This window comes from Salarias fasciatus, chromosome 11 (assembly GCF_902148845.1).
Source record: "Salarias fasciatus chromosome 11, fSalaFa1.1, whole genome shotgun sequence".
Classification (NCBI taxonomy): Eukaryota; Metazoa; Chordata; class Actinopteri; order Blenniiformes; family Blenniidae; genus Salarias; species Salarias fasciatus.
In genome coordinates, this window is record NC_043755.1 from 4405002 (window position 1) to 4432483 (window position 27482).

The 27482-nt window shown below is 44.6% G+C and overlaps 2 protein-coding genes across 6 annotated transcripts; both read right to left on the reverse strand.

Moving 5' to 3' along the window:
* Positions 1–3326: 3326 nt before the first annotated feature.
* LOC115396362 (protein S100-A16) lies at positions 3327–9426 on the reverse strand. Its single transcript, XM_030102219.1, has 3 exons — positions 9271–9426; positions 3891–4014; positions 3327–3796 (listed from the first exon to the last, which is right to left on the reverse strand). The coding sequence occupies exons 2-3, from the start codon at positions 4008–4010 to the stop codon at positions 3632–3634; spliced, it is 285 nt and encodes a 94-aa protein (XP_029958079.1). The 5' UTR covers positions 4011–4014; positions 9271–9426; the 3' UTR covers positions 3327–3631.
* Positions 9427–15326: 5900 nt separating this feature from the next.
* pbxip1b (pre-B-cell leukemia homeobox interacting protein 1b) lies at positions 15327–27175 on the reverse strand. Of its 5 annotated transcripts, none has more exons than XM_030101967.1 (11): positions 27068–27175; positions 24636–24700; positions 24377–24452; positions 24134–24204; positions 21479–21875; positions 19917–20150; positions 19761–19784; positions 19027–19076; positions 18648–18761; positions 18385–18475; positions 15327–18085 (listed from the first exon to the last, which is right to left on the reverse strand). In XM_030101967.1, the coding sequence occupies exons 2-11, from the start codon at positions 24672–24674 to the stop codon at positions 16698–16700; spliced, it is 2484 nt and encodes an 827-aa protein (XP_029957827.1). In that variant the 5' UTR covers positions 24675–24700; positions 27068–27175; the 3' UTR covers positions 15327–16697. The 5 variants fall into 5 exon arrangements, with proteins under 5 accessions (XP_029957827.1, XP_029957826.1, XP_029957824.1 ...); XM_030101966.1 differs by having other exon boundaries at positions 15327–18088; XM_030101964.1 differs by having other exon boundaries at positions 18241–18475.
* Between the last annotated feature and the right edge of the window lie 307 nt (positions 27176–27482).

Below are 27482 nucleotides of genomic sequence, written 5' to 3' on the forward strand. Positions count from 1 at the left end.
TCCAATAAGAGCCCTTTGCTGCCACCTGCTGTTCATATTTTGCACTTACCTGTTTCCTGTTGTAATGAAAGCAGAGCCAAAAGAGCATGCTTTGAGTCAAGGTCACATTTATTCTTTCCAGGGGGGAAATTCCTTTGCATGAATGTATCACAAAACGTTAGAAATGAAGAAGAAGAAGAAAAAAAAACAACATATATTCACATTATCAGCAGTTACAGCTTTTTAGAGTCACTCAAACTCCATATTTGCGTATTATTATGATGATAATAGCAACAAAAATCACAGCTTTGAATGGTTATGATGGGACATTGTAGACAAATACACAAACATCCAACATTTAAAACTCGAGCTGCCATCAGACGTGTGTGTAATTGTGCACTTCAGGTCCATGACAGTTTTCTCTCCCGCTTTAACTGTTTCCTCCCCGGAAATGCCCGCGCCGAGGACATGCTCACTTCTTCTTCTCTTGCTTTTCGTTGTACTCCAGGAAGAAGTCATTACAGGCCACAGTAAGAGCTCCGACGAGGATGACGAACTCGGTGAAATCCACCTCCCCGTCGTTGTTCGAGTCCAGGTCCCCCATTACTTTATCCACCGCCTCCTTGTCCTGGGCGTTCTGCGAGGGAAAATAAAGAAGAATATTGGTCTGATCATGTCATCTAAATGTGCATCAGGCGTCTGTGAGCGTGTGCTTCCTTACCCCGAGGTAGTTACCGAGCTCCGAAGTGAGCATCTCCTTGAGCTCAGCTCTGCTCAGTGTGTATTTGTCCCCCTCGTTTCCAGAGTACTTGTGGAAGGTCTGGATCATGAGCTGCATGGCGTTCTCCAGGGTGGAGCCGTTCTCTAAGTTGGGCAAAGACATTCTGGAGAGAGGGGGGCAGAGGTCGGTGGGTGGGTTGAGGGTACGACAGGAGCGGTCCACGCCGCCGCTGAGAGCACTCAGAGAAGCATGGAGGATCAGTCCGACGCAGAGAGAATCGATACGGGTTAAAGCCTCTCTTTGCTGTGCTCTCTGGTCTGCAGAAATGCACAGTGTGTTTCTTTTGAACACACACTTCCAATCTAAACGAGGATGGTGAAATAAACACACGTAGAAAAGAAACTTAAGAACAAAAACAACCATGATTGGAGCCTTCAAATTTACATTTCTTCTTTAATATTTCCTCATTCTGAGTGTTTCTTCTGCAGCTCGTGCTCCAGATAAGATTTCGTCTCAGATAAACCGATCCCCAGCCTGCTGGTGGCTGTGCTCCGGTGCCGGGGCCTCTGGGAGTCAGGACCCAGTCAGCAGCTGGACATGTGAGCCAGCTGATAAGAGTGAAACTCTAGGCCGGTTAAAAAGCCCAAAGAGCGGAGGAGATGTAACCGGGACGCACGGAGGCAACCCGATCCCGCTTTTACTTTGACTGCACCGGATGGCGGAAAACACGAAAGACAGGTGTAAGTCCTTGCCTTTCCTGAACCTTCATCACCTCTGAACCGAGAGAGCTTTTCCTCGCTGCCAATCACAGCTTCCATCTCGCATCTCGCCGTCTCTCATGCACACAGTTGGCAAAAATGAATCAGCTCCAACAGAAAGCATCTCTGTTTTCGGCTGGTTTTGTCCCGCTGCTGTCCAAATAGCTAAATAAACTCCGGTTTCATTACTTCTCACTGACTAAACAAAGCAAAGCAGCCCAGCTCTAAACAACCCAGAGGAAAGAGCTGCTTTGAGTCAGAGCTCAGAGAGAGGGACGCTGTGATCGGTCGGTTCTTACCTGAGAGTAGGACGAGCGCCGGCCGGTCAGTCAGGTGCGGACAGAGAAGGCAACAGTGTCTGATAAGGAGGATGGGGGACAGCGGCGTCTTAAATACATCCCGCTCCCCACCCATCCTTCTCTCTTCCTCCTCTGTCCCTCCTTCCACCTGTTGCCCCTCTCCTCCTACCCATCCCTCCTCCTCCGTTTGCGCATCAGACACCTGCCGTCCCCTAAATGGACACTCCTGATGTCCACCTGCTCCTCACTGCAGAAATGACACATCAGCCATGGCTCTAATGGTAAGTACTGTACGGCATTAAGTAAATTGAAATACCCACAATATGACCTCCAGACACCTGAGCCCTTCTCTGTTCGAATGTTGTCATGTTTTTTTTTTGAAGATCTCAACATGCATGAAGTTTAAAGGAACTTTAAACAGAATTACTTTGCACATGTCATATGTTTGATTGTCTCTCATCTCTGAGATGAGAGATGCGGTGCAGTGGCGATGACGGATCCCTCCCCCGTGTCGCAGTTTGTGATCCTGCTCAGCAGTTGTTTTACCATGTTGTGTTTCACGTCAAGGCAAAGGGAAAAGTGCCTAAAGGTAAAGATGGACAAGGTTTTAACACATGTATAGAAGCGGCTGGTTCTGAGCGGCAGAACCCAGAGTCGGGGCCGGATGTCCACCGCGGGAGCGGAGGGCTGGGGGGACGTGGGGGTGGGGGTGGGGGTGGGGGTGGCGGTGGCGGTGGGGTCAGGCCTGATACAGTATCCGAAGGATCAGAGCAGCAGCGATGAATGGAGCCATCACACCTGGCAGCCATGCAGAGAAATCCCCACACAAAGACTTGGCAAAACACACACAAAGGAAAACATGACAAAGCAAGGACACACACACACACACATGCACACTTTCACAAAGACACCGACACCTTCGGTTTAAAAATACACAACATGCACACACAAACCGCAAGAAAGAAGATTACCATACAAGCATCTGAACAAGAACAGAGACATACTTTAAATAGCTTCTGCCAGATGTTCACCAGACTTTAAAGGAGTGAAAGTCAGAGACGCTTTGTAGGCTTGAATAAATATTCTATGAGAAAAGACATACGACTGCAAACAACATCCGCCTTAATGCAAATGCACTTTGATTTCATAATGTCTGTTTCAATCAGCCGTGACTGTAAGTGCACGTTCTTGTTTGTGTGAGTTTGCAGCTGTATAATGTGTCCGTGAGTGGGGCAGCGCGGCGTGTGTGTGTGTGTGTGTGTGTGTGTGTGTGCGCATGTGTGTGTATGCATGCTCATATGCACCATATGTGTGTATGTATAGTGTTGCAGAGCGGAGGGCAGTGCACAAAGGGAAGCGTATACTGTATGTCAGGATCCGGTTGCAGCGACTGATGCATCTGAAGGCTGCTGGGTCGGAGCAGTCAGGGATGTCAGAGCTATATTTAGCGAGTGATGCTGGCATCACAGCGTCGGCGTCTGCGAAACGACGTGAAAACACTAACGTGGCACCGCCGGTCTCCCTGGAGAAATAAAAAGTTAACGCAATAACTGAATTATCACAGTAAACTTCACTTTTAGTACAAAGCTTTTATTTGGATAACAGAGTGTCCATCCTTTGTTTAATCGGTATCAAAAAAGACCAGCTCAAAGTCCTTCAGATCATTAACAGGAGAAAACAACATGGGGAGATGTGGACAGGCGAAATGTAGTCGAGAGCGTTTTACAGCTGGCTGATTAACTGGCGAAAAATGATTATGGACTGCTGAGACTCAGTGTTTACATACTGACTGGAAGGTCTGCAAATGAGGAAAGAGATAGTGGGAAAAGGCCGATACGTCTCAGATCTTATGAAAGCCGCGGTTTCACAGTCGTCTACGAGGCATCCGACGCGGCTTGTGAACTGTTGGTCTTGGAGTCACTCACGCAGTTGGCCAAATAACCAATCAGAGTGAGGTATTCCTGGAAGCTGACTTTTCCGTCGTTGTTGGCGTCCAATCCCGCCTGCATCTCCTTAATTTTTTTGGAGCTGTTTGTGTCCTGAGGGGCAAAGAGAGACGCAGATGAGGAACGGTTTCATTTAAAAATCAACTGACGTGAAGTAGAACGATCAAAGTTGTGCATCGATCCTCACCTCCATCATGCCGCTGAACTGCTTCTGTACCAGCTTCTGGAAGGATTTGGAATCAAGGTTATCCTTCCCCCTGGAAGAACTTATAAATGTCGTCACCAGCGTCTTGATGGCACCCTCCATGTTTCTGTAAAACACAGAAGCAAGCCAGAGAGGAGAACTGAGTGAAACAGAAGATAAGGCCCTATCTCAGACGCTCAGACGCTGGAATATTACGCCGCTAGTTAGTTACAGTTAACGTGAATTGTTTTAATACGGAATCAATTTGCACTCTCGCTTTCCACTTGAAGAATAATTCTGATGAATCGCTGAAAGGAGGAACACAGAAATGCAAAACCTTGAAATTCTTTCATTAGCTCACTTGTGTGTATTATGAATGCTGCCCCTTCAGATGGGCGACACCCTGAAATAGCTTTTGGACATTTTTAGACGCGTCTTCTCGGCATTAGCATGCGAGAAAGGTGAGACACACTAGTGAGGTCAGCCTGGAAGACGAGGAAGAGACAGAGCGGGGAGCGAGCCTGGAGGCCCGCTGAGGTAAACAGAGCGAAAGAAGCCGGAGTGATGGAGGTCTGGGGGAAGGAGGGGGTCTCTGAAGGTAAACACAAAGCGAGCTGTGATCTCTGACAGTGGACATCTGATCCCCAGAAGCTAGCGGGAGGCTTCAAGTTCAGATTACTGCCTCATGCCCGTCCGCCGCGGCGCACTGTAACAACACACAACACCCCGAGCTCGTGCATGAGCTGCAAAACACCACGCCAAACGCCAATGAGTGGAATCAACAGAGATCCATATAAATCTGTAATGAGGTTTTCAAATCTGCTATGAAAACAGTTCCATGTCAATTTATACCCATTTTCTCATCGTGGTGTAATAAAACAAAAGGTCAATTCAACTTTCAGTGTGCCGTTGACTGAAATTAAGCGCATCCACCCCCCCCTAACATACCATAATATTAATCATGATAAAGAAAAACACAGGTGCACACGGAGAAATTAATGGCGATGGCATTTCATCTCACAGCTTTAGTTTCAGTAAATCGTGCACGCCGGCTCTCTGTCATGCTTTTCTGGGACACTCGAGTAGAACAGAGCCATTATTAGTAACGCTTGCGCTTTGCCTTCGATGACAAATATCTGCTGTAAAAGAAAAAGAAAAAAAAAAAGGGTCTGTGGTTTTTTTTTTTTGCGAAGCACCACAAATGAGAAGAGGGGAGCGATGATGAGAAACACGGTTCCTGATTGAGCAGATGTGCATCTTTCTAACACGATGCACAAATAAGGGTGGAAATCAAAAAGTAATCACCGCCTCAGGAAGGCAACCAAAAACAGCTTCTGAAACAACATTTCTAGGTGCGGCTGACATCTAACGTTCATTTTTATTCTCGTCAACGAAAATACAAAACAATACAGCAAAGACTGGATGAACTGAAAATGAAAGAAAAAAAAATCATGTAAAAACAAATTGAGACCAGAGAAAACTTGCTGATTAAAGCCAAACTTATTACATTTAACCCCACAATTCAAACGTTCATAAATCTCAAGATATCCCACAAAATATCCAGACTATGAGCGTTTGTATTTATCCTTCAGTTTATTTTGAATTTTTCATCAGTGATTGAAAAAGTTGAAAGCCAACTGTAAGAGTTTGAATGAGTATTTAATGTCTAAGACATGTTCACAGTGTGACACTGTTTTACACTCAGTCCATTTGTTTGCAAACACAAAACTAGGGTCTATATCTTGAAAGAATTATAAGTTCTAAAAGGTCTATAAAATCATGCTCAGGGTATTTTTTTGCAAATAGTAAATTATATAATACGTCCTGTTCAGTACATGCAGAATGTGGTAAAATGATGGAGTCATTTTTCACTGATATACAATGGAAAAAATCATGAAAATGGCATTTTTCAACTAACATTGGTAACAGTTTGGTCAGTTGAATGTGGATATATTGAATAAGACTCACTACAAAACATTACAAAGTTAAAAGGTAACTAACTTTCCTTCAGCAACAAGGTTGAGAAATGTTTGGTGAAACTTACTGTCTGACACATAATTGGGTCATACTACGCCTACAGACAGCGTTCAGGGGTGAGGCTGGAACATTTTTTTTTTTTTTAACTTCGCCGATCTGCAGTTTTCAGCTCAGCTCAAGGAGGGGTCTTTCTAGGTTACTCATTCTTCCTTTTCTGTTGTCTAAACACAGCGGAATCCCATGGCAACCACTCACAGTAGGAACAAAGGGCTTGAATAAATGCCTCAGATACTTGAGCGGTGTTGATAAGTATCGTGGCGGTCCGGGGTGAGGCCTCGCTGCAGGATTTCCAGTGTGTATCGGAAAGTACCGCGAGGCAGCGGCGCTCGCAGGACGGAGCCCGGGGTCACATTGCTGGAGTAACTGTAGGAGCTGGAGAATCTCCCATCTGACACAGATGTCACACCTCAGCGCATGCACCCACACACACACACACAAATACGAATATGTCACATAGACACACACACACACACACACACACACTGAAGAAAGGGCAACACCCAATTAGGACCTCTGTTGCATTAACCTAATTACTGGGTGAGTGAGAGCGGCCACCCAAACCCAGGGTTTAGTTTCATGTGTCTTTACCATGCCAAAACACACATGCAAACACACACACATGCACACACACACACACACACACACACACACACACACACACACACACACAACCTTTTCCAACAAACAAGCGAGCGTCAGTCATCAGCCTGCTCTTCATTATTTAAAAGGCTGCTATAATTGCTCCAACACCTCAGCAACATCCTTCACAAGTCAAACAGCACAAGATCAAGTAGACCAGTGTGTGTGTGTGTGTGTGTGTTTGTGTGTGTGTGTGTGTGTGTGTGTGTGTGTGTGTGTGTCTGCTCCTGTTTGCAGAGTCCATACATCAAAACGCCTGGCAGGATGCAATCCATTAGTGTCTCTTTCCAATGTAATGACAAGAACATGAAACCAACAAGACATCAGGACTACAGAATCACTAATAGGTAGAAAGGAGGATGTTGTAGATCTGCTTAGATAAGAGCGAGGAGCGGCCCGGAGTGGCTCTAGAGGAACACACAGGTGGGCTTCACGGGGGTGAGAGAGAGAGACGTGCACATGGGACTCCGTCTCAGCAGCACATGCAGTTTCTCACTGAGGGGGCAGAGATTGTGATCCCAGTGACTCAAGTGGAATGAATGCTGGTGCAAAGCCTGGTTTATTGTTCTATTTGTGTGACGAGTTCTTTTTTTCAGGAACTCTGACTCTTCTGAGGCCGCTCGCTGGAATGTCTCCCTGAACACATGACAGTCTGGTGGTTCACAATCAAAAGAACTGTTGACTGCTGGTGATTTCCAGAATGCCAAATAAGAGAACAGAGAAGGAACATTATTCCCGTTTAATTAGATATCGACACAAGCTGTAAAACTGGAATTCAGAATTCAGCTTAAATATTAAAGCTAGTTTCTCACAGTGCATATGTTATCTCCCTCGTCCTTAAGATATTATTACTTGATCCACCGACTGGAAACTTCGGCACAGAGAAACTTTGATTAAATATTTGATCTGATTAATTAAACACACAGTGTAAAGCAGCGCACAACATCAAACTGGGGAATTTTACACTGAATTACATATGAGGGACGTATAAATAAAACATCCTTGGAATAATTCAAGACCAAAATCAAGAGACTAAATTTATCGGCATGGTTTTTATCTCTCTGGTTAATTCTCCCCTTCAGAGCAGAGTTTCATATTCAGTTGATCCTGCTCAAGCTTGGTTTATTAGAAATGACTTATGCTGTGTTAGATTGTGTATTTTAATTGTGACTTGAATGAACTGCAGATAATGAAGTTTATTTTTCTCATATTGTTGATGAAGGGCCAGGGTGGAGCCTCGGTGGGTCATGAGGAGGCTCCACACCTGATCTGGCTGGTTTCCCATGCTGCTCCCAATCCGCCTCAAATAATACTGTAGTAAACTGGCACCTTTAATTCTAAAATATCATTCCAAGCTGTAAATAATTTGTGACTTATGTGCTTTTCCATGTTAAAAATAGTCACACTGACTGATAAAGGACAATATTAATATTAAATCATTGTTTTGAAGTTGTTGACAACTCTGTTGAAAAGCTTCCAAAATACAATGACGAAGCAGATGTTGAGGAGAATAAGTTGACCACAGGTCCACGTCAAACCTAATTTTATTGTCAATGCTGATAGCAGAAAATAAAGAAGTCATACGCAGCTTGAAGTCTGAAAGTTTACTTCTAGTTCTAATATGAAGGTGATATCAGTGGCAGCCTTCAGTGTCCCCACCCCATGTTTATCTGGATCTGCTCAAAACACCTTTTTATTCTTCTTTCAGTCATCGATCCTTTCTGGACTGACTCACCTGGTTAAAGTTCATTTTAATATAAACAAAAAAGTTTTACGTTATGTTTCACTGTGTAATTTATGAAGTTCCATGAATGGGCTGAAGATTAATGCTTTCATCATATTGTGCTCGAAGGGCACGTCTAGAACAAATACTGCAGAGTGCATCAGGCGCCAGGACTGTTCAGACAAGTTCAGAAGACAAACCAGTTTGCACCGAGTTGACCCAACCCAGAACCACCACAACCCACGTCCCGCTGCCGGGTGGCTCGTTTTTGCAGTAGTTGCTCGCAGATGGAGCAGATCCGCTCCGGTACCGGATAACGGACGCGCACTGATGAGTCCCAGCCGCTCCGCCGTGGCCGCCTGGTCCGGCCTGCCTGTCTGCGTAAAGGTGTGACCGCCAGCATGTTACCTGTCATCGCCCCGGTTAACGACACGAGCCACCCGAGTCCCGCTACCGGGATGGAGTCTTATCATAATGTGAATAATTCAGACTGATAAGATCCAAATCTTCTATTTCTTTCTTTCTTTCTTCCTTCCTTCAGCGGGTGGCCACAGAGCGATCCGCGCACACGCAGGAGGAGGAAAACTAGTTCGCGTCGTGCGTAACGGAGACGTTCGGGGTTTGCCCGCGTCCCACATTTACATTTAGCCCCAACTAATCCTGGCAATTTGTTGAGCGGCCGAAGGCAGGACTGACACACGACGAATAAATAAGTAAAGGTGACTGGAGACTCCGGTTTCCCTCGAAGTGTAAAGGGACTGGAGTTAGATTACTAAGAAGGAGAACCCGATCCTCGCGGCCACCAAGCTGCGTAACGACAATAGAGAGCATTCAAAATTGATGACACGGCGCAGAAAATAAGCTAAACCGACGATTTTCTAGGCTGCCTGGAGAAATGCGCGAATTGATCGGGGAAAATAAATACACTTCATGCGTTTTGCACGGAATGAGTAATCAGAGTAACAGTAATGAAGAAAGGCTTACCGTTCGGTCAGGGAGCGGCAGAAAAGTGTGTCAACCACTCCAGCAGCTCTCCCTCTTTCTCACAGATCCTCCTCTCCCGTCTTGAGCTAGATTAAGCAACACATATCTTTTCCGTGATTTAACTTCTCTCACTGCTGCCAACTTTTTTTCATTGTCACAGGGCGTGTGCCTGGGAGAGCAGGAATGCTGAAAGAGGCGCAGCTTGAGCAACACATCAGTGCGCACAGACACTTTCCAACCAACACGCCAGCTGTTTCACTAAACAGCCTTTTTGATACAGTTTTTCATTCAGTTTGACTTCTCGTGATCATCGTTGTACTCGTATATCTGGTGTTTTATTTGTATTTGTTGCTTGCTTTGTGTCAACAGGGAGCAGCGGTGCGCTGCGCCTCTGGCCAAGTGCAGCCCGGTTCAAAGAATTGGAGTTCAGCCACACCCTGAAACTTGGACAGAAAGATAGAGTGAACAGAGAGAAAGAAATGAGATATAGTTGCACAAACTAATAAGTGCAGTCAACAGTGAACACACACACACACACACACACACACACACCTCATGAACTTTTCCTTTAACTCTTGTTTGGCTTTAAAGAGGATTTTGTCAGTGTGAGCAGAAAGTCTAGGTTGAACGCTACACTGCTTCGAGCTTTTCACATTTTGTATTATTATTGGGATCCTTCTATCCATGCTCTTGCTTTGGATCTGAAGTCAAGCCCAGCTGAGTTTGGGGGGGTTAAACCAGGTCAGAGGTCAATTCAGGGGCAAACAGAGAAAAAGAACTGTCACACCTGAAGTTTACAATGACTTCAAACATCAATTTTAAACATCTTTCTGAGCTGCAAAAGGAAACTAGAACATGCAAACTCCCAAATTCAACCAGACTGGACCTGTGGATCTTCTGTGAAGTGAGAACTGTAGCTGTGCAACCCCCACTGGGATCCCTACAGGCGGTTAAATGATAGAATGTTCACGCTAATTAGAAGCTTTCAATATCACTTTCATCGATTCTGTTTTTTTTTTCTCGCCTTCATCCCTCCACCCTCCACACCGCTTTAGCAATTCAGACCTTCTACATTGATACGACATTTATTAGTGTATAAATGTGTTTTAATGTGATAAGCAGCAAGTTTTAAACACACCCCCAGCTCCTCAGAGCCCCGCTCTGCCAGCACCACACCTCTGTTTGTGTGCTTTCAGGAGGTGAGGTCTTCCAGGATTACACACACACACACACACACACACACACACACACACACACATTCCCAGTTTTCACACAATACCTTCCCTCACTCTGATCCTTCATCACAGGCTTGTGAGCACATGCTGCTGCGTGTGTGAGTGTGTGTGTGTGTGTGTGTGTGTGTGAGGAAACAGCCAGAACTGGTTTTAACGCTGTTGAAACTGTACAGCAGCGTTCAGAGCTTGGCAGCTGCTGGTGAGACTCAGGGTGAGAAGAAATGCAAACTGCAGATAAAACACACTAAATGACTCCGGGGTGTTTCCGCGTTTGGCCGATTTCCATTTTCTGTGGACTGAGTGGCACTCAGACAAGTCTGTAAAACATGTTGGACTGAGACTATCTGAGGACACTCTATTGGCTGAACAACCCCCTCTACGCTGGCTCGCACGAGGCCCAATCGGCTGCCAGAACTCCAGAAAGTTGAGCTCTCCATCCTTGTTTTTGTGCGCAGAGCTCATTAGTTTATCAATGGCAGCCGGGTCGCCTGCACTCTGCAGGAAAACAGGAAAATACATGCACGGAGATATTAAAAACAACTATGATGGATAGCAGATGAGGGGGGAGGAGGCAGAGGCAATTTGACACCAGGGAGCAAATTCATGCACCATCAGCAGAGGCGGTTTTGGCACCAAAAAAATAAAAAAATTATAAAAAAAAATCAGCAGTTCTGTCGCCATCCAGTGGACATCCAGAGCCTCATGGAGAAGGAAGCAGATGGAATTTTCCACAGCTGGGAACAGCAGCCCTGCATCCTCGGTCAGGGCCTCAGGAACTGCTCCTCTCTGTCACCGTGCACGCAACACAATCACAAGGAAGGACCCGGAGGCCGGAGCGCGGTCTCGGCAGGGCGGCCGCGCTCGGCTCTGACAAACATACTGTCCACGTGGGACGTTTGATGCGAAGCGCCGAGAGCCGAGCTGCACCAGCTCGCTGCAGCTCGAGGCCGCAAGGTCGGAGCAGGGAGAGCAAAGGCTGCATGACTCACAGATTACAGTCAGGCCACATCTGCTAAAGACCGTGCACGTACATAACCGATGACTAACACTTAATTACACGGTAACAGTAAAGAGATGAAGAGGAAGAAAAAAACGGTTCAGTGAGACATCCAGGCAGTGTCTGTTTCAATACGACTCTGCCCTGATGGCAAAGCGGACAAAAGTGCAAATTATCCATATTTTGCTGTTTGTGATTGAAAATGACTCATATCTTTCCTGAGTTTCTCGTGAACCAAACACATCCGTCAGTTGCAGTATTTAAAGTTTTTGTTTTTTCACACAAGTGATCATTCCCAGAATGGACTGTTGGGAGATTTTTTTAGCACTGAGGAAGAAGCAATATTAGAGTTTGGCGATCAATAAACAAGTTCAAAGGTTCAAGGTTTGAGTCGCTTTTCTGAATATGAATGAATTCAGTATTGAGCAGTTCATGCTGTAAATTTCAGGGTGAAAACATTTAACCATACTGGAGAGAAGATCCAGAATTAATTCGAAAGACAGGAAAAATACTGTGAAGAGAGGAAGCGAGTTCTCTGCAGCTTGTGTCCGTCCTCTTATCGTCCTCGTCCATCTGACCCTGTGGCTGGACGCAGGGGACGTTATGGACAAGTCCATCGTCACATGAGCGACCCGGTGGCGTTTGGTGTGGACCAAACTGAGCTGCAGATCTGCTGTGGCTCATTTCACACCCGATTTTCTTCCTGAACCAGCATTGTGTTTCCATGACGACTCGATGGTCACATGTAGACCGGAGAGTGTGTGTGTGTGTGTGTGTGTGTGTGTGTGTGTTTTCTGTGTTGTGGACAGCTGTGCATTTATACAGCTATTCGACCAAATATCTGAGAGGCAGTACATTTTGCTTTGGCTCTTAGTTTGGCCTCGGTTATTTTCTTCTTCTGTTGGTGTGGAAGAGTCCAGAACTAACCCACAATGCTTTGTTCATCACAGCAAATCCTGTGGAGACATTTTATCTGTCAGATGCGATTTCTTTTTTTGTTCTGTTTGTGACTTTCACACCACAACACTGCTTCACTGCCGTCAGGTCAAACAAACCCACCGGATCAGTCTGATAGTGGCCTCTGTGAAAGTACTCTGATACAATTTCAATTTACCAATTAACCTCAGACACCAGGAGAAAACATGACGTTGAGTAAAACGAAAACACTTCTCAAAATGAGGAAGTAAAAAAAGGAAAAATCTAATCTGATACTAAGAACACGCATTCTTCAGTAGAACACGCAAACACTCATTCAGGTTTCTAAAAACTGATTCAGGATTCTGCCAAATGTTGCGAAATTCACCGAGCAGCTCTTTGAAGGAAACTTCCTCTGAGGCGACATCTTGAAACTTCTGTTCAACAGAAGCCACGGAAGTTCTCAATCTGCGTTGTCCTCAACGATATCTGCTCATCTGTCAGCTGCGTTGCTCCTGATTCTCCTCGTCATACATTCGCAGCCACTTCTCCTCAAGTCCCATTTGTCTCCCTTTTAAAGCAAGAACCGTCCAGTTGTGGAGCGGACAGTAACACAACGCAGACACAAACACGCAAACAGCACGACAAAGCAAGGAGAAGAAGAAAAGGAGAAAAGCCCGTTGGGGAAATGACTTCTTCTCAGGATTTAAACCGTTCTGTTCACAATTACTGATAATCTTTGCCGCAGTGGGACAGATGGAATCCAGGGCCTTGCTCAAGGGCCCACCATTGTAAACCGTCATCAGTGGGATTCACACCTGCAAGGCTGAAAACGACCAACCACAAGCTGGCTTCTCCAGTATTTAGGGCATGACTGTCCCAAATTAATGAATACAATACGTCAGAACAATGCACCCATCATGTAATCATACAAAAATCCATCTTTCCTCATTTCATCAACTCACTTTTACAGCAGAAGCTCCGCAGCCCGACACTATAAGATCATATAATGTAGAAAATAGTCTCAGTTTTAAAAGATTAAGTCTGTGCTTTTCCATCACATTTCTTCTTAACTCTTATCTTCTTTTCTTTTTGTGAGCAAACTGCACAAATGAAACAGTGCATGTTAGACTTGCTCATTGTTGTTTCCCAGACTGAGTTCTCACCTGTTCAAGGTGAACCGGCTGTGATTATAAAACCCGTCCTGGCTCTTTGTGCTGGAGGAGCCTTCAGAAACCCTGAACTGGAAACTGCAGACGCCATTGAAAGCTGAAAGAGACAGCAAGGTCAGTTCTTTGAAAAGAGGAGGAATTAGATAAGCTTTTTGCACAGATATTATATATATAACTGTAATAGCCACTTTAGCAGAGTTCTGATGTGGAAGCACTGATCTGAGAGACTCACCTGCTCAGGTTGGAGTGTTTATCCTGTTTCTGGGCTGTGAATATCCTGCCTTTCAAGATAAACATGATCAATCATTGGAAACAGTAAACATGCTGTGTTTCCATGACGAATTTGTATTTTCACATGCAAATTCTCAGCCTTGTGAGAATCATGGATTTGTGGATGCAGAACCTCAGTCAGGAAAATCTCAAACAAAGAAAGGAAGTAGGAGTTTGGATGGGTTGAACTTAATACTGTGTGTGTGTGTGTGTCACTGATAATGTTTTGCTCAGCTCGTGCCAACTCATGGACAACAGCCTAATTTTTTCCCTACCGTTGTATGAGTGTTAAAACTGTGGGTGGAATGCTTTAGAGAGCAGAGAGAAAACAGTAAATCAGCTATAATTGTACAGTCTGCGTTGCGAAAAGTTTTGAGAACGAGGCACTTGGGTTTTACCTCAGAAAAGTCTTATTATTTAAGCGGAAGCTCTGACAGGATGTGCACAATTGGCATATTAGGGAGGCAGTTAGCCCTAACAAGCGCGTTGCCTTTATCATCCAAATGTCCCCCACACCTAGTGTTTTGTGTCTGAGCTGCACGACACACAAACACACACACACCTCCGTATATGCCTGAACCAGCAGTCTGCACAGTCATTCCCTGGGCCATCGTTGAGGAGAAGAGTGCTGCAACTAACAGTAAATAAAGAGCTTCCAGAGAGGACTGAGGAACGGCTCTGCTACCTGGGCCGGATTCGAACCGTGAGGCCCTCCACGAGGCCGGGCTGCTCGCTGTCTTATGATTAATACCTTGTGACTGATGGCGAGCTGGAGGTGTGTCGGTACCCCAAGGACTTATCATTATTTCAAAGCATGACTCACGTCCTGGATCCTGCATCCGTTCATTCATATTTCAGCCTCAGAAAAACAATTTTAAACTTTTAAAGCTTTTACGCGGAATAAATGAATAAATAGGAGGGAATAGAACGCAGTGCAGAGCCACAGGGCCAATTTACCCAGTCTCCTCCGGCAGACACTCTTATGAAGACATTTGTTAGAGAAGTCTGAGACTTCCACACAAACACGGAAGGAAGTGTGTTTTGTTTCTTTACACGGTGGTTTAAGTATTAACACACTTGGGATTTATCTGCATTTTTGCCACATTACAACCACAAATGTAAATGCATATTACTGGGATTTTATGTGATATTCCAACAGAATGTACAGCGAAATTGTGAAGTGGAAGCAAAATTATTTGTGTTTTTTGGTAAGTTTCATGTTGGAGTTTGTTCATACTGCAGTTTACTTTAAACAGTTGAATACTTGATGGTTGTTGGTAGATGACGGTGCACTCTGCCTTCTGGCCACAGTCAGCCGGGACTGGCTTCAGCTTCCTTCAACATACTGTAAGGCAGAGAACGTGAGTACAGAAGGCAGGTGGACAGAAGCGGACGAACAGTTTGAGATAAATTAAATGGTCAGGTTAAAGAAAAAAGGCAGAGCAAGATCATTCCTCAAAGGGAGGCATTACATTTATTATTTTTCTTTCATTACAGCAACGTTGGCAAACATGAACATCCTGACATTCAGAGCTCTGTCAGCTGCCAAACGGCCCACACAGAGCGCCGTCCTGCCTCCAAGCAGCCTCTGCACTGCTGTCGACTCTTCAGTCAGACGCATTTCAAGTCCATCGACATGTAAACAGATAAAGAAAATGTCTTTGACTCCTTAAGTACCGCGGACAACCTAAGACTGCAACTGTTACATTCAAATAAAACAGTTATTAAGAACCTTTTAGTGCACGAAACAACTTCTGTACCTGAAAATAAATATACAGTTTATCTTATGTGCCCATCAATTATTTTCTATAACAAAGCCAAACTCTATAAATTAATCTGGTGTCTAAATTTTCAGCAAGTTCTGAAGAACACATTTAATGCAATATGTACAAAGTAAAGTAGCTGCAATATATTTTTTTTCCAACAAGGTTTTCTTTAAATCTGTTCAGTGTTGTGTTGAGTCGATCCCACACATCAGGTTTTCAAAGTGTAGAAAGAACTATTCTCACGCCAGTTAGATGCTTAGAATTAAGAACAGTTGGCAAGTCTTCACATCTGGCCCCTTAAACTAAGACTAAATTCAGTTCAATTAATCAAAACTTAACAGTTTAAAACCTTTGCTTATTTTTTATTACAATTTACTCTCAAGCAAAACAGAAAAAAAAAAAAAAAAAGCTCCTCAACCGACCCACTGCTCTGAATTTAAGTATTTTATCACCGAGTCCAAGAATCAATTAATATAAATCGATATTTAATGATGGCACTATTCAGAAGCAGGCCTGAAGCAGGAGTAAAGAAACAATGAGGGTGCAGCGCCGTGTTTAGTTTAAATAAACTACAGAGTAAATTATTCAGAAATGTGTCAGTGCAACCAGTTCTGTCCGACCGCTTTAATCCCTCATATGCAGAAAGAGAAACTGCAGCGCAGTGAGCAGAAATGAGCAGAAATGACCTTCACAGCAACAGACGTGCTCATCAGCTGCACGTGCAGCTATAAATAAGAAGTTAGAGGTACACAAGAAAGTAAGCATTTCCCACAAAAAAAACACAAACAAAACATCATCATAGTGGGAGATGCAGCTGTGACCCAGGATACTATTTTGTGTGTGTGTGGAGATATAATACCAAACTCCAAACTTAAAACAGTGAAACGACATTAATTCCTTGGACACCAGATGAAAGTGGGACACAAGAGAAGCCATCCTGTGAACGGAACGACAGGTTGATAACCGTGTGCTTCTAAGAGTGTTTCAACAAGAAATGTTCCCTTTGAATAAACCGAATCCGTCCCGACTCGTCTTGGCCACTTTCCACAGATCCATCGATTCCACGTCTCCGTCAGCCGCGTCCCGGGACGCTCTCCTTCCTCCACTCCCCTTTGCTCCGCCTCTCTTTGTCTCCGGCCACTGAAAACGTCTTCATGACTTCCTGTTCAAACCCCTCCATCTCCTCCTCGATGGCGCTGTCCTCCTCGTCGCCGTCCTCGTCCACCTCCACCATGTCTTCCAGGATGTCCCCGACGTCCTCCACAAAGTCCTGAAAGCTGATCTTGTCGTGAACGAAGACGCCGTCCCGGAAGAAGTCGGGGGTGAGTTTCTGCAGCTCCTCCATCTTGGACCGGTCCACTCCGGCCTCCTGGGCCTTGGCCAGGTAGGTCTGGAGGACGGCTTCGAACTCGGCGAGGGGGACGGGGCGCAGACGCTCCCGCTGGGCGCAGGCCTCCACCGAGTCGCACTGCTGCGGCGGCTTGGGGTCGTGGTGGAGGCGGTCCTTCTGCTGCACCCAGTACTCGGCCTCGCCCACCGAGGGCTTGCGGTGCGAGTGGGACGGCTTGCGCTCTCCGTAGAGATGCCCGTGATCATCGACGACCCGGTTCTTCTTCGATTTGTCTTTCGTCCCTCCTCCGCCGTGCTTCTTCTCTTTCTTCCAGTCCTCTTCTTCAACCCTCTTGTCTTTCCTCTTCCACTCCTTCTCATGTTTTCCATTCTTGCTCTTCCACTCCTGCTCTTTCAGGCGCTTCCTCTCCTCCTTACCTGACCTTTCTGTGCTTCCTTCCCACTGCTTTCGCTCACCCCTTCCTCTTCCTTCTTTCCCCTGATCTTTGTCATTTTTATTCTTCCACTCCTTATCTTTCCTTCCCTCCTTGTAGCCATCTTTAGTTTTCTTCCACTCCTCCTTGCTCCTCTGCTTCTCTCCACTCCTCCAGTCTTTGTCCTCTCCTTTCCCTCGCCACTGTTTTCCCTCCTTCACTTTCTCAGACTTCACCTTTTTCCTGTCTTTTTCATCCTTCCATTCTTTGCCCTCACTCTTCTCTCGCCACTCTTTCTTCCCATCTCTGTTCTTCCAGGACTTTCCTTCATCCCCTCGTCCATCCTTGTCTTTCTTCCAGTCCTTCTCCTTCCAGTGTTTCGTCTCTTCACCGTGCTTCCTGTGCTGACCATCCTTGTCGAACTCGCGTATTACTTTCTTACGCTCCGTTTTTCCTCCGTCTTTGTGCTCCCTCTTCTCTCCTTCCTTCCAAACAGATTTATCTCTCTCTTTCCAATCCTTCACTTCACCGGTGTCATGTTTGTCCCTCTTCGGATCTTTTTTCTTCTCCTTCCGTTCATCCCATTGCTTCCTATCCCGTCTCCCCTCAGATCCAGCTGTTTCAGGCTTGCTGTCCTCTGGCTGGCCACCAGGGGGGGCTGTGGCCAGCTCCACAGGATCGGGCTCTGTTTGAGGGGCTGCTGGAGGAAAACAGAAAGACTCACTGAAGCCACAAAGGTGCAAATCAGTATGAGAGAAGATCACAAATCAGTCTCCTCAAGTTTCTAACAACTATCAAGCTTCTACATGCGATATTCTGCCCTGCAGGCCGCCGCCCTCCTTCCCTTAGTACCTGAAGAAAGTTTTAATTCAGTCACAGTGGATCTCAGAGTTTCTACTTCTTTCTGTAGGGCCGGGATAGACTCCAGCTCCTTCTTCATCCTCTCGTTCTCTTTCAGAAGGACAGGGAGAGAAGCCACCTCTGTCTTCAACCTACTGTTTTCCTTCTCCACCTCCTCCCAGCGCAGCCGCTCCTTCGCTCCCTCTGCTGCTTGTCCCATGGCTACTTTTAGCTCATCTTTCTGGGCCTGTTCAAAGAGAAGAAGAGAAAAAAAAAGAAAAGAAAAGAAGTAGGAGAAAAGAGGAGGAAGAGAGCCCAGTGAGGATTCAACACACGCACAGTTATGCGCACACACACATCCTGCGAATGTATGAAGCACAGAGAGGAGGGACGAGGCGAGGGACAGAATGGAGTCACACCTGAAGTTGGGCTTGAAGCACAGAAATCTGCTCAGTCCCTTCGGCTAACTTATTTAGGAGCGCTGAACTGTCAGCACCTACTGGGTCTGGAGGAACCTCGGGATTAAGCCATTCCTGTCAACAAAGTGCACGGCACAACAGAATTCCAGGGCTTTAAACCAGTTCTCGTTCGTCTTGAAAAACGGAGCAGCTGAGGAGAAGCAAAGCCGCACGTGTGATGAGAACGGAAAAGCTACACAAAAAGCAGTCATGTGGGTGGTTTCCGATATCACACTTGAAATTCCCGCGGCGGCACGCACTGTACTGGAAAATCGTTAGACTAAACGACATAAACAATGAATGAGATTAAAACCAGAAGGAGCAGAAACGTCACACTGACCTGCTTTCCTGCCGCCGCGGCCTCGTTCAGCTCCCTGGTATAGTCGCTCTCTGCAAATCATTATGCACAGCTTAATGTTGCTGTTTATAAACGTACCGTCACAGAGCACATGCACGTTATCAGAAACGGAGCAATTATCCTGCAAAGAGCGCGCTGAAGGTTTTTTTTTACATTAAAATATGGCCTCTAAAGCCGAGCTGATAAGGGGCGTTTCTACTGCATTTTCATTAAAAAACAAACTTTGTAAAAAGGTTAGAGACAATCTAATAATTGCTGGTTGAGAACCTTCTAAGTTCTCTTTAACCTTTTTAACTCTTTTCCGTGTTTGGAAGGTTTTCTTGCAAATGAAAGCAGTTTTTAAAACTTAAAATAACAAAAAATAAATAAATAAATAAAAAACAGCTGAATTTTACAGCATGCCGGTGTTTTGACTCTTCATGCTTTACATAAATGTGAGATGCAAGGTTTTCATTTAGCCATAATCCCCACAGCCAAACTGCATGAAATCATTCCCACGCTCCCTCCCTCCCCCTCTCTCCCTCCCTCTCTCTCTCTCCTGTGTGCTCTAAAGCTCGGGGAGTTTTTAAAATAGCTACACAGATGCAGTATCTGATGTACAGTTTTTTTTTTTTTTTTTAACATGCATGACAGAAACATGCGGTGTCCAAAAAAAAAAAAAAAAAAAAGAAGTCACTGTGCACCTGTGCAAACCACAACACACTGAAACCACCTACCCTCATCCAGGTCCATGAAGACACCTGCAGGTATAATACACCTCAGTCGCAGAGCATCGAAATCCAACTTTTCCTCATCACTTTTCTCAATTAAAAAAAAAGAAGAAAAAAAAAAACAAAAAACAATCCAACTAAGCCAACATTTAAATTACCCACCTGAGAAAAAGATGGTGCCCAGGCCCAGAAGGATCACGGCGCCCAGGATGCATTTATTGACAGAGAAGCCGCTGCCGTCCTCTCGCTGCGGCAGCTGAAACTCTTCCTCGACCTCGTCCTCCTCTCGCTGTCCGATCTGCTCCAGAGCTGCTAACAGAGACCTTCGCTTCCTCACCTCTGGCTCGTCCTCCTCTCCCGTCTTCTCATCCGCCGCCTCCGAGTCTGCAGCGGGTTCTAGCAAGAAAAGGAAAACTGTGAAGATGCTTTACTTTGTTAGGCGAGAATATTTCAGACTTAAAAGTGTGAAAACAACAATTAGCAATTCAACTTTGGAAGTATACATTTTTTTTTTTTTTAATATACATCTGTGATTTTGGAAACAATTCTTGTTGCTCTCACACATCTGATGTTAGATAACACGGCAGCTAAGCAGCGAACGCTTTTTAATAGAGGTAGAACTTGCTTCTTTGTCGGCTCTGCTGTGCACGGCATGCTCACTGATCCCGCTTGTAAAAGCTCAACTAAAGCTAAAAGTCTGGACACCTGACGTAGATCAGTAGGTTATTAAAAAAAAAAAAAAAAAAAAAAAAATACTGTAGGAAAGTGAGATTGAACCACTCGTCTCTAGTCTTTCATCCTGCATGGCCTTTATTTCATGTTTTCTGGTTGTATAACGGGCTTCATGTTAATATTATCTGTGGGGATACATGCAGCTTAAAAAAAACAAAAACATGAAGAAATGCAGAACTGAGCAGAAGACTCTTTTTTTTTTTGACGCTATAGAAAGAAAAGGTGCTGCAAGCCAAAAATATCACGCTGAGAAAAGAAAAAAAAAACAACTGTCGACGTCTGGATCCTCTGAAGCCAGTTTACTTCTGCAGGATCTCATGCAACCTCTAGGTTTCTCAGTCAGATCATGCTCCCTTCCTCATACCAACCACAGCCTCTCCAGACAACCTCCTGGCCCAGATACTGAACAAGTCCAGAACCAGCTGGTCCACCAAGTACACTTCAAACACAAACGGTACACATGGCTTAGTCTCCAAAAACAGGACAGAGAGGAAACAGACGTGCCATCTGATCAGCACAGACTGGAGTCTGGCCTGATCCAGACTGGAATTCTATTCTAGACGCACCTCGTGTTTTTCTTTATTTTCTTTTGGACTATTTACATTTTAGATTCTCACTGAAGGCACAAAAGGCATGAACGGACACATATGGAATTATGTGGTAAACAAAAAAGTCTGAAATATCCCAAAACATGCTTTATATTTTAGACTCTTCAAAGAGGCTGTGAACCGCTGGCCTTCTCTCAACAAGCTTCATGTTTGCTACACGATTCCAGATGTGTTGATTCAGTTTTGAAGCCTTCAGTGAGAATCTACGATTTAAATAATGTTGAGAATGTGTCTGGAACAGGATTTCACTCTGGGAGGGGGGCAGATTCCAGATCAGGCCAGATTCAAATCTGGGTCTTGACAAATATATATACAGACAAACAAAACCCAACGTATGCTGAAGTCGTCATAGTTTTGCTCCAACATGAACCTGACTGTTCATACCTGCCTGTTTTCCTAAGTCGGTTGTCCTTAAATAAGAGTCTGACTCCTCCTCGTCTTGGTGCAGCTTCTCCCCGTTAAGCGGATGCAGCGTTGCCTCCAGAGAGAGTTTATCCTCCTCCTGGGAGAATTCTGCACTTCCAAGAGTCTCTGTGCTGAGCGGCGAGGCCGGGGGCTCGTCGGCGGAGGGGGTGACGTGGGTGTAGGAGTCGGAGAACGAGTCGGGGTCGGGGCTGAACTGGGCCTGGTCGTCAGACGGGACCTGTGTGTCGCCGACTTCATCGTCACAATGGACCAGGCGGGCAGACACTTCAATACAGGACGGAACGGGGCTGTCGGTGACCGTGGTGTGTTGATCTGTGCTGTCTCCATTCAGCGCTGCTGGTTTTTCCTCTGATACCTGGATATATAATAAAAAAGGGTCAATAAAAAGGGTATTATTCATTGAATGTAACATACTTGCCCATTTTTTATTGAAAAGCACACAAAACAGAGACATTTTCTAATAAAACGTAATGAGTATGCATCAGTATATCAAAGATACTGCAAAAGTCTTAATAAAGAGGCCTCAGGAACTGTGGGACACAAGCATGTTTTGGAACAAAGAATTCACGCATCACTATGCAATTTATGTCTTTGGTATCAGCTCAATGCTGTGGAAGCTGTACGACGTACAAAGATCCGGTGTGATGAAGCGGAGAGTTTAAGCTGTGATACATCAGTCCACGATGCCTTCAGTCACTCACTGGTGATTCATGGTCCAGACAAGACTCTTTATCTTGTTCTGACGTCTCATCAATGGATTTTTTTTTTTTTTTTTTTTTTTTAATAAAACTCATCCTGTCAAACCTGCAGCAACAAGTCTTCTCTTCACAGCTGAAACTGTTTACTATGAGCGCTATTCCGCTGTGCTTCATGCTGTTGTCCTGTGAGCTGCTAACTTGTTTTCTGATTCGGTTGCGGTTTTGGGACCTCTTCCTGTCACAGCGTCGGTTTCTGAGAGCTTTTTGATCGTGACTGAAACGGCGGCTCACCGACACCTGGACTTTCTCTGCAATTTCTCTGTAGGAAAGACCAACACGATGAAGTGTTCTAGTCTGTCTCTCTTCCATTGTTAACTGGTTTTATCTCACCATTTTTATAGCAACACATGACTTTCAGCTGTTTTAACTGATGCTCACAAGTGCTCGGTACCACGGTGTGTTCCAACACTGCTTTAATGGAGGCAGATTTGTTTGGAAGTAATCAACCCATTCATGAATATCTTCTTCCCTGAAAAAGACCTTTTTATAACATTCTGAAAAGCGTAACGTTGGTCAGTTTTGTGTAACTTTTCCTTTTTCTTTTTAACCTCCAGCAGTTCACCACTTCCCTTTGCACCATTTCAAGATATTCAGTGGACTTCAATGACGTGAAATTCAATAAATAAACGGAAAAATTGAGGCGCTCTAAAACTTTTGATATTTATCCAAACAACAACAAAAATGACATTGATAAGTTTATTTTGAACAATACTTCACTAGTCTGAACGCCGATATGGTACACAATATTGAGCTAGGGACACAGGAAACTTTGTTTATTAGAAAGAAGAGCAGAACTGATGCTGCTGTTTCCGCTGTTCAAAAAGAAGCTTCTTGAAAAGCTGCTCCATTAGACAAAAGTGTGTTTTTGAGAGGGTGGGAGGCTGCAGGAGACGGGAGCTAAAACCACTACAGACTGAGAATGGATTAAGCCTCTGATGACGACAACTCCTGGGTTTGTTTGGATTTTATGGCTTTAGAACTGCCAAACACGTGCAGTGAGTGAGTGCTTCTGCCTCTTTATCCAAGAGAACTTCATCTTTCAGTGTCTGGCAGTCCTTCAATGTGACTGTGTGTTTTTGAGTGTAGGGAGAAGCTCATGTAGCGAGTGTGTGACACGCCTACGAATCTCATCTGTAATTGGACGATCACACTGTGCAAGTCCTGAGGCGGTCATTAAAATAATCTAGTAAACGAGCGTGAAGCTCTAATTTTCCGTTAGTTTCTTTCAGTTTATTATATCACAAACATTTAAGTTAAGGTTATGTGAGGAACATCTGCCAAACTGCGCCGGCGACGACGGGATGGGAATACGAGGGGGAAAAATGAAGACCGCATGATTTATAATTCACTTTATCGCAGTGTTCTGCACAAAGATCAACAAAACAGACACACCTACATCAATAAGATGGATCACTAAAGCACAGGCTGATGATCTGCCTGCTCCACAAAGTTCCTAAAAGGCCCTTTACACTGAGCAAACATTGAAGACTTCCATATTTAACCCCATTCTATTAACAGCATTGCTAAGACAAGTTCTTTTTGAGTGTATATTAACCAGAATAAGGATATTGTGTGCAAAGCGAAACTCACATCTAAATTTGGGGCCGAAATGAGTCACTTTTCAAATGTGAAGAGACACTTAGAATGGTACTGTCAGAGTGAATCAACTGGACAAATAATTTCAAAACTCATCGTGTGGTAATCTGGAAATGAGTAATCCTTCAAACTATGAGACAATTCGAAAATAGTAGATGGCAGAATGCTTTCAATGGTCGATCACAATGGTATATTCAGCTGGAGCGTGACACAAATAGCACCGTTACATAACGGAGTACGATATGAAGAGTTGGCTTACAAGGTAGTCGTCCACATGTAGAGCGTCTGCAGACTCAGCGCCGTTAGCAGGCCGGGCGGCCTCCCCACAATCTGCCACAGACACACAGGGGGACGCATTTAGGGCAGGAGAATCGGACTGGTTACTGACCACAGAACAATGAGCCGAGACGTAACGTTTTGGAATTATCAGAGAGATAAGTTGGGACAAAGTAACATTTTTTTTTTCTTTTTCTATAACGGCCTAAACACAATGGAAAGACACCTGCTGCAGATGTTTGGCTTTCTTCATGCTGGTCCGCCCCCCCTGTCAAAGGCTTCAGGGTTTCAGCAACAGTCTCCTAGAAAATTAGCAGACAGACCAAGAACACACACAGTATTATTATTACTTGATAAGATTACAGGAGCAATCTGAGGATTATGTGAGCACATCGGCCATTTGACAAATTACAGGACTTGATCAAACCAAATTACAGAGAAAAAGTCTGCATCTTCTTCTGTTTCTTAAAAGGATAATAATATACCTCAGAAGTGAGGATGGTCCAGCTGTTGCCCCCAGACATGGCGCCCTCGAGGCTTCGCCGGTCTCCTGCAACACGAGAATCACACACAGGACATAAATGAGCAAGAGGAGTCAAATTTATTTAGTTTATGTCCCCAGTTTTATCTTGATATAGTCAGACAGGTAATGCAATAAGCAACACGGCAATTTACAGTTTTCTTAGTTTGGTAAATAAATAATTTTCTCCAGAAAATGTTCCCATATTTGCAGTTTTTGGAAATCCAATTGTGAACGATCTAAAACTTTCTCAGGAGAAAGTGTAAAGAAAAACAGGCTACAGTGTTTCTCTTCAGACTAAGGTGCACAAAAGACTGATGGTTCTCATGACAGGTTGTTTGCTCAAGGTGTGGCTGTGATGATCCACTTAGTACAGTATTTTTCTAGCAAATAATAATAACCCAACTTTCACCAATCTTCTACAAATGAGCACTGGCTCAACATCTGCTGTTGCATCTTGATCTATAAACTTACCGAAACACAAACAAATTAGGAGCATTAATTCATTCTGCACACTCCAGTTAATTTCTTCTTTTACTTGATATTTTCACACTTTCCCAAATTATCCTGCGTGCCAGACTGAAACCACTTACAGATCTATTCCAGCCCGACTCCCCTGTATTAAGTAATTCAATAACAGAAAATCAAATGAGATTAAAAAATGGCTCCACACCCCTGTACCGCTGAAAACACTGCAGTAAAGCAGTGTGTGACTTTCTTAGTGTGACAGCGGAAAAATTATTCTCCCTTTGAATTCTTTCTAGTTCATTCACTGAAAGGAACAACTGACAATGTGACACCAGCTCAGACTTGGAGTAACAGTGTAGTTACTGCAGCTTTAAGAGATTTACATCCTCCTCTAACACATGCACAAGATTTGAATACAGGCCTCAGCTATTCGGCCTCACCCATCCTACCAGTAAAGGAGCTACTGTAACTAGCGATTTCCCTCTTGTGTGTGTGTGTGTCCATGGATATGTAAGTGGGAAGGAAGTCTAATTTCCCCAGGAGCATTCAGTTCTTCATTAGTAGTTTGTGTGTGTTGTGGGCCTTTTGGGCACCCTGGCTTTTGACTGGCTGAGAAATGTTTTGGCAGAGACTCTGGTAACTAAGGCACCTCAGCACTTTTCTCGTGATACAGGCAGTAAAGATGCTGGTTTGTTCAATGCACCCTAAGTCTTTCAGATTTCTCCCCCGAACCACAATTTACAAGCTTTAAACTTTCAAAAACAACGTGCAAAAACAGAGTTCCAGCTGAATCTCATCCCCTCATCAGGTACGAATTTCAGGATAACTTAGCAGGGATGCATATTTATTAAGTGCAGTCTTGTTTAGACGTAAGACTGTATAAAGAACGAGGCACTTAGGTTAATACCACACAGTCTGCCTAATGACACACTTCACTCCCCAAATTCAATTCTCTCCCAGCTCTGCAATTTAGGTCTCCTAATCGAGTGCCTCCCAAGAGAAGTCTGCTGAATCTAGCCTAGGGCCCAAGGAGCATTGTGAAGCATATAGTGGAATGGTTTAAATAGATGCCAGCTAAATATAGCCAGCATGAGATTGACTGGAGACAGAAAAGAGGGAGCATGCAGAAGATGGCCATGAGGGAACACAACACAGCCAAGTAAAGTGTTCTGTGGACAGTTTAAAAAGGATTATTTTACAAGCTCCACATAACCAGTGGGATTAAACACAGAAAAGGCGTTTTTACTGCTTTAGTCTGGCTTTTCCACTAATATCCAATTTAACTTAAAAAAAAAATCTCTGACCTTAAGAGTCAGGGCTGGAAAGCGACACAGCTTTGCATATTTGCCGATACTTGACACCAAGTCTCTTCAAGGAAACAATAATCTGCTTTAAGTTTAGTGAAAGTCTCGCGGGAAGGTGCATTAATGGTGTTTTCCTCTTTAAGGCTGCAGCAGCAGGTCTTATCTTTTATTATGCGTCTCTGCGGGGAAAAAACTACCAAAAAAGGTCAGGGGAATGAAGTACAGGCCACTCCGCTTGGGCAGCAATGTTAGGCTTTCACCGGGGGCACGATAAAGAAGATTTACACATACAAAACATGGACTTTATTTACAACCATCGCGCACAAGGACTGAGAAGGCTGTGACAGGAAATGTCATATGGCGATAAGCAAGGTAGAAAAAACACACACTGAGTCACGAAGGCCTGCAGGAAATAGCTTTAGATTCAAAACAGCACGTAAACTGTCTAAAATATGAACTGAAATACGAAATGTGCACTTCTTCCGTTACTTCATTTAATAGCAAAGCAGGAAAACGTGAAGCGACGTGAGCGGCGAGAAAACAGCAGCGGAGCAGCCGTTAAGTTTAGTTTATCACAAGCGAATTTTAGTAGAAAAACTCATAAAATCCAAGCATTTTTTTTTACCTCGGTGGGTGAATTTCAGCTGAGTCCTCGGAGTGTGTGACACATAAACGCAGCCACTTCCCTCTGAGTTTTCACATCCAACTTGAGAACTTGCCTCCTTCGAACTTCGTGAGCGACGCGCCTGTCGCCCAATCACAGACCGAGCTCATGCTGGTCCCGCCCCTCACCGGCCCGTTCGACCAATAGCAGCTCGACGTCAGTGCACCCAGAAGGAAGGCTTCCCTGCCGATTGACAGCCGTGTGATTGGCACGCGCAGGTGATGGAGACCATGCATGTTACATACGTTTGATGTTTCTAAAAACTGCCCCAGCATCGCTGATGTTCCGCAGGCTTTGCTGTTCCCACATGGATGCTGAGCCTGGCAATTTTTTGCAAAGCAATCATTCCAGGTTTCATTCTGTTGTGCTATTCATA